The following is a 13,199-nucleotide window of genomic DNA, read 5'->3' as shown; positions in this document are numbered from 1 at the left end:
GCTAAACTTGCAGGCTTACATAATCCCAAATATATACACACTTATTAAATAATCTAAGTTTAAATAAAATGATTTAAATATAAATGCACTATACCACTATACCATATCCAATCAAACCTAAGTAGTACACATTTTATATGAGAGCTGTCATTTTCTCTGACAAAATATTTTTCTTTTCAAGCCCTAACTACACTGCTTAGGGCTTCCCGATGTACATTTTGGGAAATTCTAGCATGAACTACTGTCATGGGCACAAAATAAGCTCCTGTTACAGTAATGATTGCCATCCTAGACAATCTCATCTGGTAGCACACTTCAAAATAATGTATCAAAGCAAATCAAAAGCTTCACTAACACGGTGCCACCAGGGGGCACAATTTAGATCTTTGCAACTCAACAGGCGCCTGCACCCAACAAGAGCCAATTACAAGTGTTAGGTTTGGGTGTGCACACTGAGGAGTGAGTGTGCTGATGAATCTGAGTGCCAGTCACTCAGTATGCCATATGGTGCAGTGAGGTGTAGATGGGCAGGAATGGGGCATACAGCTGCTGCTGCACCAACCCCATGGGCAAGAGGCAGCTAAAGTCCCCACTAGGCAGAGCCCAAAAGAAGAGATGGTAGTGCTGACAGATTCCAGGTGAGTGGGAAATCCAGGTTGGGCTTCAAAATATGGCCCTAGCAGACCTCTAGCACAACTGTAAACCAGTTCTCAGGATAAGCATCACAGTTTATTTTCTACCTTCTGTAAGAAGTCAAGTCACATACGAGGAGACACCTACAAGATAATGATCCACAAAATTCCTCAGTCATGTTAAAACACTGAAATACCTAATTCTTGCTTTGTTTTAATGATTTAAATGTCTCATCTCAATCTTCGATTTTGATAAGAGGTAAGATGTATACGTAGTTTGGCATTTGTCTTGCCTACACATAGAATTTTAGGTGTCATGATACAGTTAGAGAAAAATATATATATATTTAATTTGATAATTATGAATTTACATGGCAAAAATGCAAAGTTGTAACTAACCAAAAAATAGTGTACAACAGTCCTCTTTAAAGTACCAAAAATATAAATATTTTAAAGCCACTTCATGTAATTTTGGGCACCCAAAAACTGACCCTTTCACTGTTGTTTGATCTTATTCCAGGTCCAATCTTAAACGCTAAACTAGAAACAGCAACTTTCACACAATAAAATTCTTATCCATACATGTGAAATCTGTATTATCTGTTTAGAGGAATTTTAATAGAAGGTTTGAAAATGTGTATTTAAGATGTGTACTTAAGGCTAAGTGCATAAAAGGTGATGCAAAGCTAAAAATAATGATGCCGTTGTTTAAAAGTGGCAAGACAGGCTTCCTCTTGCTGCAAACAGCATAATGGTCAGGAGAGAAAATATAAATTCTTTTAGCTTCTTAAAGAGTCTCTCCCCCCCACCCATCAGCCCTAATTTTATATTAATATTATTTTAGTTCATCTACATTAAGGGGAAAACAGACATATACCAAACTAGCAAGATTATTTATTTGCTTATTTACTGTTTTTAGCCACAGCAAAGTATAAACGTATAATTTTACAAATGAAGTAATATTTCAGCGGGTATGACCAAAAATACGTGTACGTGTACATGTGAGAGAGATGCGCATTGCCCCTTTAGAGTGGAGTCGGCGTACTTAAGCACATTGCCTTTTTAAGTAGATCAGCAAGTTGAGACAGCCCTCGCTGCCAGCACGCTCCCTCCGTCCTGAGCCCTGTCGTGTCCCCTCCCTCCCTGCTCTATGAAAATGGGGTAAGCGAGGGGCAGGAGCAGGGGGGAAGGGGACACCCTGACATTAGCCCCGCTCTTCTCACCCCTCCCCCCCACCGCACAGCAAGCAGGAGGCTCCCAGGAGCAGCTCCAAGGCAGAGGGCAGCAGCAGCAGCACATGGCAGTGGGGGGAGGGACAGTTGAACTGCCGGAAATTGCTAGCCTGCTGGGCGGCTGCTGCACAGGGAACTTAGGGGAGCAGGGAGCTGATGGGGGGCTGCCGGTCCACCCTGATTCCAAGCCCCCACCAGCTAGCTCCAATGGGCTGCTCTTTCTGCAAGCAGTGGACAAAGTAGGCGGCTGCCAAACAACGTTATAAGGGAGCATTGTGCAACTTTAAACGAGTATGCTCCCTAACTGATCAGCAACGTAACAACATTAACCTGGAAGACTAAGTGAGGAGTTATTGTACAGAAAATCTTGTTTTGTATAGTTTTGTTTTAGATGTTTCAGTCTTTCTTGAAAAGTAAATACCCCCAGCCTCCTACTGGTGTTTTTAATGGGGTCTCTGAATTTTTTAATTTTTTGGACATGTGGTGACCTGAACTGAATCCCCATTATTGCTTAATATCTTTTTATAAAGATTTTTTTTTTAAATAGGTGGAAACTGCTACAAACACATAACGTTACATAAGAACGGCTGTACTGGGTCAGACCAAAGGTCCATCTAGCCCAATATCCTGTCTACCGACAGTGGCCAATGCCAGGTGCCCCAGAGGAAGTGAACCTAAGAGGTAATGATCAAGTGATCTCTCTCCTGCCATCCAGCTCCACCCTCTGACAAACAGAGGCAAGGGACACCATTCCTTACCCATCCTGGCTAATAGCCATTAATGGACTTAACCACCATGAATTTATCCAGTTCTCTTTTAAACGCTGTTATAGTTATGTTGATTCAACAGCATTCTATAAAAATTAAAGACCTGTCTCTGCTTCCCAACTGTAAGCCCTTGATGCCTTTAGAGCGCTAAACAAAAGCTTTAATTCACTTAACCCCTTTTATTGTATAGTTCATATAGTGGATTATGCAGCCCAAATAGGATGACCAGACAGCAAATGTGAAAAATCGGGACGGGGGTGGGGAGGTGATAGGAGCCTATATAAGAAAAAGACCCAAAAATCAGGACTGTCCCTATAAAACCGGGACACCTGGTCACTCTAAGCCCGAAAGATTCATACACATTTTTTGTAACTGTTACAGATCTTATGATATACTTGTGACTATACAACTGATTTGTTTTCTAAGACTAGAACTAAAAGATTGTTAATGCATTTTACCTCCTTAAATGTTGCAATCTGGTAAGTATCACAAATACAATAGCATATCCTGTAAACAGAAAGGCACTAACTTTCCAGCATCTTTCATTTTAGTGGCACCTGTTACTGCCACTATGAATAAGGTTCTATCATCAGCTCCATTATGAACGTTTTTCAGGGGTTTATAACTTTCTTGTAACTGAAACTTGGCATGTAGGGTCTACCCTAAGAAAAATTGGCTAGTCAATTAAGAGAGTAGAGTCTTAAGGAACCCGTTTGACAGTTAGCTGGTGCAGTTCTATATAACGCAAATGGTTTTCAGAATAAATTTTTTTAATTGTATTTATAATCCCCTGAAAAAAGGGTTGATATAAATATTAGCATAATTCAAATACAGATTCTAAAATGGCACATATTTAGCATATGCAACAATTCTGAGATTTCAATGGTGATAAGATAATTCTGAAGTGGGTAAGGGAACCCATCATTGTTTACCAGCAGGAAAATTCACAGCAATTTCTAAACTAGATAGAACTGTACCATACCTCTGGTGGACTGAGGAATATTTCATCAAACAGACTCCTAGACTCCCTAAACTGGCCGTGCTAAGCATGTAAAACAAACATAAGACAAAAGAACTAAAGAACAGTGTTAAGAGAAAGCCATTTATTACAGACAAACAAACCATTTCATTATTTTAAATATTCTGTTTTCACTTAAATGACTTTTTAAATGTCACTTAGTTTAGAATTTAAATGTATAATGAAAACCAGGAAAGTGCGATTAGAATCTTTCAAAAGGAATGAACTAACAAGGGGAAACTTGGGGCTGGAGAGGGTGGAAGCGCACATATACCGATATTATATAAAACAGATTACACACAAAAATGCTACATGAAAAACAGTAAGGTTGAAAAGTCAAGCACTCAAAAGTTAGGAAATACCATAATTAAGGTTGCCAGTGCAACATTATCATCCTTAACATGCTAAAACAGGGGTTGGCAACCTCTGGCACGTGGCTTGCCAGGTTAAAGCACCCTGGCGGGCTGGGCCGGTTTGTTTACCTGCCGCGTCCGCAGGTTCGGCCGATTGCGGCTCCCAATGGCCGCGGTTTGCCACTCCAGGCCAATGGAGGTGGCGGGAAGCCACGGCCAGCACATCCCTCAGCCTGCGCCGCTTCCCACAGCCCCCATTGGCCTGGGACGGCAAACCGTGGTCAGTGGGAGCCGCGATCGGCCGAACCTGCAGACTTGGCAGGTAAACAAACGAGCCGCATGCCAGAGGTTGCCGACCCCTGCACTAAAAGAACAAAAATATTTGTTTCAATTTGTCCATTTTTTCTTTGTCAGCAATAAAAAGCAACATACCTCTCTGACTTAAGTTACCTCTTTGCTACCATCAGAAACCAATCATAACATCACAGCACTATCCCAGGAACTGTAATTGTTAACTCAATGAATCTTCTTCCTCCCCTCCCTCCAGATATGTACTAGCTATAGAGTCAAAATCGAACAGAGAATGTGGCTTTTTAAAGTGTTTAGCGAACAGCTGTATTTCAAAGAAAAGCTCTACAGTTCTATAGCACTTCACATCTTCAGAATGCCTTGCAAATATCTAACTATATTTTAAAAGCTATTTAGCATCCAAAAGACATCAACCTTTTTTTATAATCATTGTTATCGAGTGACGTATGGGCCTAAATGCTTTTTAAAACACTACTTTAGAGTACTGTACATTATCAAAATCAACTTCGTTTACAGATTCCCTGAAAGATTTTTAGAGATATTTCACTTACTCTTTGGGCAGCTTCTGCTGCAGCAGCTGCCATTGCTGCAGCTTTGGCTTTCTCCGCTTCATCGTAAGTAGGAAGAGAGGTAGCTACACTATATGGAGGTGGTACAGGGTAAAATTCATTGTGTGTTTCTGTTTCTGTTAAAAACAAAAAATGAGTTTCATGTTTTGTATCTCAGAAAAATATCAACAAGAATCTTAAAGAATGCGCACTAAAGTAACAGCAAGGCTGGTGACATTTAAACTGTACAGTCATTAATTTCAGTCTCTTTGTTCTACAGCAACTTGACCTATAAGTGTTTACAGACATTGTGAGAAGTTTTTCGGTTTTTTATTTATTTATTTTTTTAACGAACAGGAAAGAGTGAATCACAAATTTAAAGATGCCTAGTGCTGCAGCTCAAAAGTAATTAATTTAAAGTTTGACCTAGATACTGCAAAAGGGCAAAGAGTTTTGGAACTAAGATTACATTCTGCTGAAAAGCAAATGCAAGTGTTCCACTCATATGCAAATTATTGTATCTGATGGTGGAAGAAGGTTGCAAAGAAACATCCTAAAAGAAGAGTTTCAGATTCTTTAAGAAAAAAAAAAAAGTAGTGAACTGAGGCCTCTCCTGGTCATGTCACATCTCATCAACTGCAGAGCCCTGCTGCAAACTGCAGCTGGTCTACCGAGGCAGGAAAATTGCTTATTCTTGGAATGGCTCAATTTTGCTAAGTTAGTATGTAAAGTATTGCTTTTAAAAAAGTAACATGAACAACAAATTTTGTTTTAGGACATTTTACTTATATACCAAAGTGTACAAATATTAATACATTGCAAAACCAAGCAATATTAACTAGTGTCTAGTACTTGGCTTCCCTTTATACCCCGGCATCAGCATATAACCGGATTCTGCAGCTGATTAAATGATGCCAGCAGAGGTGCTTCTTTTGCAAATACTTCATATGTGTGGACATTTATTCATGGTATTCACATGGGAAATGTATGCATTGTGGCCCTGGTCCTGCAAACCTGGGGACTATTCTGAATAAGAGCCAAAGATTGACTGTGGAGTTAAAGTACACAGAACTTCAAAAAAAAAAAAAAAAAAAATTAAGGGATATCTTGAGCTAATAATACGCTATTTGCACAGTATGGTAATTTGGGTAGTCAGCACAATTCCAAAAGTTGCCTGGGTTTTGGTTTAAAAAAAAAACCACACAAAAAAGAGAAACATACATCTGTGGGTCACCTTTAATCAAGTAAAAAAAAGAATTAAAAAAAAAAAAAAAAAAGGCGGCATCATATGCCCCCAAATCAGTAGCTGACTCACGATCTCTCTCCAACAGTAATACTACCTAGAGCTGTTATATAATAAAGGAAAAATACCTGAGGTTGCAGCTGCTTCTACAGCAATACTACAATAAGGTGGAGGAGAAACATCTGCTTCAGATAAAGCTGCTGGTTGAGAATTTTGTGCAGTCTCTGTAGAAGTGGATGGCTCCTCAACAGTTGACTCTGGAGGATCATCTTCATTGTGAAGCTTAAAAACACAAAAATTTCAAAACACATTTAGGTAATTCTTTATATACAAGTCAAATGTTGACATTAACCCCTTCAGATGTTACCAAAGAATAGAAATTTAGCACTATTTTTAGGTTATTGGAATAATTTAAAACTTCTGCTAATAAATTCAGGGACTAAGCTAATATACCCAACAGTTAAAATTTAATAGACACAAGAGACTTTTATCGAAGTACTTCTAACAGCAACCTTTCTTAAGCAATCACTTCAAAAGTACCTCAAGGTGTTCAGTACAATTCCATTCCATTTTAAAACCTCCTATGCTATCAAACTGATTCTGATGCTTAAAATGGGTTTCACTGAAACAAAAAGCGTTTTTTTAAAAAGTATTGAAGATCCTAAACCATTAAAGAATATATGGTATGTATGTGTAGATAAACAAAATGAATCCATTTAAAAACAAAACAGATGAACAACTCTTACCCTTTCACTGTATTAATCCAAAGGCAGGTAATACACCCTATTCTGTTTATAGAATTATCTGAGATTTGTACCCATGCATGTTCTGTTTTATGGTCTCCTCAACTCAAATTCTGAGACCGTCTATATTCTTATTAAAGCCCCTGCCTCTACCAATAATCTCTTTCCCCACATACTTTTATAGTAATCAGTTACGGTATTGCAGGATTTCTTTTTTTAAACTTTGTGTTTTAGAGATATTTTACAGTGAAGTATACAAGTAAACATGATCTATAGGAGAAGAATTTGGGTAGGCAAGTATACGGATTTAAAAGAAAAATAAAACAAAACCTCATTTGGCATGATGCTGCACTAACACCCTTAAGTACATAAAATCCTCATGGTTATTTGAGCCAAAACAAATAACCTTCAAAAAATGAAAATCCAATCTAACAAATTCAACAGAAAGGAGCACAAGCTATGGCAGGTAGAAAGTACCGGTATTAGGAAGGCTAAAAGATTTGAAAAGCAAAAAGCTAAGAAAAGAAAACATATGAAATTAAGCATATAAAGACTAGTGGTTTCTTTGGATTAATAGAATTAAGGAAGATAAAGACATTACAGAAAAGATAAGTTATTTCTTTACATCATGCTTCACTATAAGAGATATTGGTGAGATACCGATCTCAGTCTTACTCTGATTAAAAAAGAAAAGATAAAGTGCTATTGGAGATTGATATGTCAAAAGAGGAGGTTGTTGAATAAATCTGGTAAGGGATAAAGTCCCCAAACAGATGGCAAACATTTGGGAGGAACTTTAAAAATAAAACAGATTACCTAATATGACAGAGAGGACCGAAAAGTTGTAAATATTGTCCCAGTGCCTATCATTTTAAAAAAGGTACTAGGAAATATTGTGGGAAATGACAGACCAATAAACTTAGTTCCACTGCAGATACATTGTTTGAAAAGACAGTTACCAAGTAATTATAAAACACCTTGAGAAAAATGATATAAGAAGAAGATAGCATAGTTTCTGTAAAGGAAACAGTTTCTCTAATCTACTAGACATCTTTAAATGTTTCACAAAATAAACTGTATTTTATCTGCTATTTGGACTTTCAAAAAAGTCTTGGTCAAGAATCCCTCACAAGATGTTATTCAAGGAACTAACTATGCATCAGAGGAGAGGTAAAAATACCATCAGGAAGTGGGTAAAACAGAAAATCAGTAGGAATAAGTGATCAACTTTCATTATGACAAAGGGTTAATACTGGGGTACCACAAGGATCTGTTCCAGGACCTGTAGTATCTTATTACTGATCCAGACTAGTGGATGAATGAACATCAATGTGAAAAATATACAGATGACAAAAAATTATTTAGCTTAGTGAAGACTAGAGAAAACTCTGCGGCACTTCAGAAAAACCTAACAATTTAGGCACATGGGTAGCAAACAGACAAAATTCGATCATGACTATCAAGGCAAAGTGGAACAAAAAACAGACTGCACTAATGCAAAACTGCTGGGTTCTGAATTAACTATAAGTCTTCAATAAAACACCCAAATGTTTCTTCTGGAAACAGCTCAAGTGTTGGGATGCCGAACATAGGAAATATGTTTTATAGAAGCTGATGGTACACCTTCATTTGGAATATTATCTGCAGTTCTGGCTACCCTATCTCAAAAAAGAACAAAAATAGAAGAGATCCAAAAGAAAGATGGCAAAGAAAGAGACAAGGAAAAACTCCCATATGAAGAGACTGAAAAGACTGCAGCTGTTTAGTGTAGTGAGGAGGCATAACAGAGGTATACAAAATAATTCTTTGATCATTCAACACATTTACCTTCTCTTGTATTACAACAGCAAGGGGTCATTCTATGAAATTGAAAAACAAGTTATATAAGGCAACACTTAAATAAGCAATGCCTATGGAACTCATTGCCACAAGATATGATGGAGGCCAGAGCTTAGTATGATCAAAAAGATCAGCCAGTTATGTTGGACAGAAAAATCAGAAGGGATATAACCACCCCCACGGTCCAAGACATGAACCAATCTTTAACGGATGACTATTAGGAAGAAGTCCAAGTCTACAGGTTTTTCCATGATCCTTCACCACAGGATTTCTTGGGCCTTCTCTGAAACACCTGATGCTATCATTGGCAGACACAGTATCCTCCTGGACTAAATGATCTGATATGGTATGCCAATTCCTCTTTCTGCTACGTCACTACATTCTGATAAGCTATTTAATAGTAACATTTTCAAAAAAATACATCAGGATACTGCTTTAAAACAGTATTCTGATTTATGCCATTCCATTAGGAGAAAACAGATTTTGTTTATTTTCGCCATCATAACAAGTGAATTGCTGCCAAGCAGTTAAGAAGACTTTCTGTGCTAACCACTGTGTGTCAAGGAGTCTCCTACGACTAATTGAACAACTTGAGGAAAAACTCTCAGTTACCAGATTTTTTTCATGCATTTTAAGTACAGGTTTCGAACAGTAGTATGTTCCTCTCTTTTCATGTTTACAATTTTCTGTTAGTTAAAGGCAGCAGATAATAGAATATCTTTGTTTTCCTAACCTTAATTCAGTTTGCCATCTCTAGCACAAATCAATTTGCTTGACAGCAGTTAACTGACATTCTATGGCAGGTCACATACTTATCAAGATATCTTGCTGACTGTACAAAGCTTTACAGTTAAACAGAGCATGCCTCTATCAGCAGGTTTAGATTCCCCTTGAATTATTTATGCATGACTATATGATGCCTGATTTCCCATCCCCCTTTCAAAGCTGCCACACGCTGCCGGCTCAGGAGGCATCAAGGTCACATTACATGAACTAAATTCTTTGGATTGCTAAATGGATCTTGAGTTAGGTATAACAATGATTCTTCTGAAATCAAAGGTTCAGAGACATATGGAGATCACTGGAGAACAAACAATACAGTCCAAATCATTCATTTCTATCACACACAATTTTTAAACACAAATAGTTTGTTTCTGAATAATTGTAAGTTGTGTTATAAAGAATGTGCATCTCAGACAACTTAAAATTATCAGCCATACTCAATTCCAGGACAGGCTGTTTTTTCAGTGGCAGAATCTGCAATTGGTTCAGTTCTGTTCAATCTTTTAGGATGAAAGGCAGTATATAAAATGCATGATAGGACTATTACCTGTGATTTTCACACTTCACTTCTGATTACCATAACCATGTGTCTTTAAAAAGACAACACTGCATCTCCTTCTATAGTTTATTCCGAACTGAAGTACTCATTTTCTATTTGTGACACATCACTTCCACAGCAACCAGATGTGATGTCAAATGATGTACGACTTCAAATAGAACATTAAACTCACAATATGGCATCTGCTTACTCCTGCAAAAGTCTTCGGAGTGGGGGGTGAAGGAAGAAGAGGAAATGGCTGCAGGTGGCCTGCTTTCCCTTCTCTCCCGCCCCCCCCCCCGCCCCATTATATTTCTAAATCTAAATACAAACCAAAAAAATCTATATCATATACTCTGTCTATACCTTTCATTTTACCTTCAGAAGGTTTTGTGTGTTTTGCATAAATCTTATTACTTGCGTAAGTTGAGTCTGCCTCTCCTCTGTTGTAATGCTGACTTACTGCTGAAAGAACAACAACGCAGTTGAATAAGGATCTCATTCAAATATGTCGAATTCTCAGCTTGTTGAGATAGTGGTGACATTTTGCTGATCTCTTTAAGCACAGTTACATCCCATGACAGTCAAAAATGCAAAGAAACTATACGAGAGAATTGCACATATCCTGTGACACATTCAGCCCAGTTCATCCCTGTTGTTACTTCACTAGAGCTGGCAGTTACTACAGAGATGAATTTCGTCATTGACATTTATTGGTTTCCAGTCACTTAACATATTTTTGCTATCTTCATAACTAATCATGCAGCCATACAGGATGTGGTTGTCACTTGTCAACCCTTTCCTCAAACTATCTGCTTCTATGTGATTTCAAACATTATTTTGTTGTTGTCATAATGTAATACTGTATTTTACCACCTTTGCTAATCTCATGGAGTAGTGGCTTAAAACTGGATTGGCCAACTCTTGGTGCATTTCGGCCACAATGAACTACTAAATACAAACAATTAAAAATAAGATACGGATAATGAGACTATCCTGTTACACTAGATAAATTTTATCCTAAGGGATACTGTGCCATATAACAGTACCAACGACCTTCACATAGGAAATGCTTTACAAGAAATAATTCTCTTTCAAGACAGTCACCACAAAACAGTCTTTCCGAGAGTCTTTTGGGGCTCTTCGGTCTAGCAGACAAAAGGTTTAATAAGATCTAATGGCTGGAAGTTGAAACTACATAAATTGAGACTAGAAATAAGGTGTACATTTTTAACAGTGAGAATAGTTAGCCACAAACAGTTTACTGATTCTCCATCACTGGCAACTTTTAAGTCAAGAATGTATTTGTTTTCAAGAGAGATATTTTAGTTCAAATAGGAAGTAATTCAGGGAGTTCTATGGCCTGTGTTATACAAGAGGTTAGAGCAGATGATCATAACTATCCCTTCTGGCCTTGAAATCTATGAAGCTCCACAGCAACAGCTGCCAACATCAACCAGAACAGCAACTATAGAATTGGGTTCATCTGTCCTGCCTTCTTCATTGTGGACTCCAATGAGACCTGGACTGGGACCTAGATTCCCACCTCCCATCAAGCACTACCTCCTTTTACTATGGTATCACCCAGCACAGACAAACCCTTCAGCTTCATGGTTTCAAGCACAATGGGTAACATCTAAACAAAAACTGGGACGGACTTCCCAGCCTGGGCGGGCAGACAGACACACTCAAACCAGTCTGCTAAAAATAGCAGTGTGGTCACAGCAGCATCAGCTAACTACCTAAGTACATACCCATGATATCAGGGGAGTTTGCACCCAGATGGCTCGCCTGAGCTGCCGCTTGTACCACGATGGCCACAATGCTGTATTCAGCATACTAGCTGGAGCAGAGCTAGCATATCGGTCTACCCATGATGGGAAACACCCTTCCAACTGCAGTGTAGACTATCCCTAACTGACAGGAGTTAGGAAGAAACCTCCCCCTTTGATAGTTTATTTCATAACTGTCCAATGCACTTCCTTCCGAAACATCTAGTACTGTCTACTGTTAGAGACGCCCAGTCTGTTCTACTATGGCAAATCCTATATTCTCATAGTTGTTCTGTTACCAAAGAGAACAATCCAGTATCCAGGGATGTTGGTCTTGGACCTTTCCAAAGCACTAATTCCCTACTAATACACTGATCAAAGAGATCTTTGATAGCTAAAGCATTTCAACAAGTACAGAAAAAACCCTTCACCAAAGCACATCGGCTCCTGCCAAGTTGGTGCATTCACTGCTTTGTGCATATGTATCATGCAACAAAATTATTACTAAATAAAAAGTTGCAAAGTGTATTAAGATGTGTAAAACTGATACACAATCTTTTGGTTCTGGGAGCAGAACTACTAGCTTCAAATGGTTGATGCAAGTTTTCCCCTGATCCCCTCCCCCATCATTCTACAAGTATTTGCCATTACATATATCTGGATTTGGTATGCCTGTGCTGACAGTTTGTTTTTTAGATACTGCTCTGACGGAGGGTATCAGTAGTAGCCAGTACCATTATACCATCATAGGTGCAATGTCTACACAAGCAAGGAAACAGAATAGAAAGCCAGTGCTAGTATTCCACAGCTGTGTAGAAATACCAAATGTGTCAGCTAAGTAAGTATTAGGTGCCATGGAAACTTATCTGTTCTATATACTCCAAAGGGATATTTGACTGAATATGGCTGAAAGTGTGTTGCAACAAAAGCCTTTCTGCTGAAATTAGACTTCCATTAAGTAAATTTCACACAAACAACAGGTGTCACATTGTGATACGCTGTCCTAAAAATCCACGGGGTGTATTAGCACTTAGATAGGGAGAGAGACCATGAAAATAAATTTCAGACATACTCAAATAAGGAGACCCCAATGTCTGTGTGTCTAATAACAATTAAATTTATATCCCATTTTATCCATCCATAAAAGGTGAGGAGGGGAGAGAAAGTCAATATTTAGAAGTAAAGGTCATGTACCCATTCCTTTCTTAAGGTTACTTACTTCTCCTGACAAATACTTTTGCATATCAACATTCAAAATGGATTTTCAGAAAACAATATTTCTAGTCTGAATGACAAGGGCAAATATCTTTAGTTACTATTTTTTCCCCCCTCTTTTCTAACTGTTCCCTTTCCTCTCCTTCACTTTACTCAGAATGACTAACTATAATGGCTAGGAAAGAGACAATGTTAACTCTGGATTGC

General features: G+C 38.2%; 1 protein-coding gene across 2 annotated transcripts in view; it reads right to left on the bottom strand.

Moving 5' to 3' along the window:
- The window catches only part of NDFIP2 (Nedd4 family interacting protein 2), a 69,174-nt gene that overhangs the window by 32,766 nt on the left and 23,209 nt on the right, over positions 1-13,199 (bottom strand). For both annotated transcript variants that reach the window (XM_024218253.3, XM_024218254.3), the window contains exons 2-3: positions 6,231-6,384; positions 4,863-4,996 (exon numbers count right to left, since the gene is read on the bottom strand). In XM_024218253.3, the coding sequence (XP_024074021.1) occupies positions 4,863-4,996; positions 6,231-6,384 (288 nt within the window). The remainder of the gene's footprint in view (positions 1-4,862; positions 4,997-6,230; positions 6,385-13,199) is intronic.

The sequence above is a fragment of the Terrapene carolina genome, unplaced genomic scaffold (assembly GCF_002925995.2).
Source record: "Terrapene carolina triunguis isolate 2854851 unplaced genomic scaffold, T_m_triunguis-2.0 Scaffold21, whole genome shotgun sequence".
NCBI lineage: Eukaryota > Metazoa > Chordata > Testudines > Emydidae > Terrapene > Terrapene triunguis.
The sequence above is the reverse complement of the archived record's forward strand: the minus strand, read 5'-3'. Positions and strand labels throughout refer to the sequence as shown.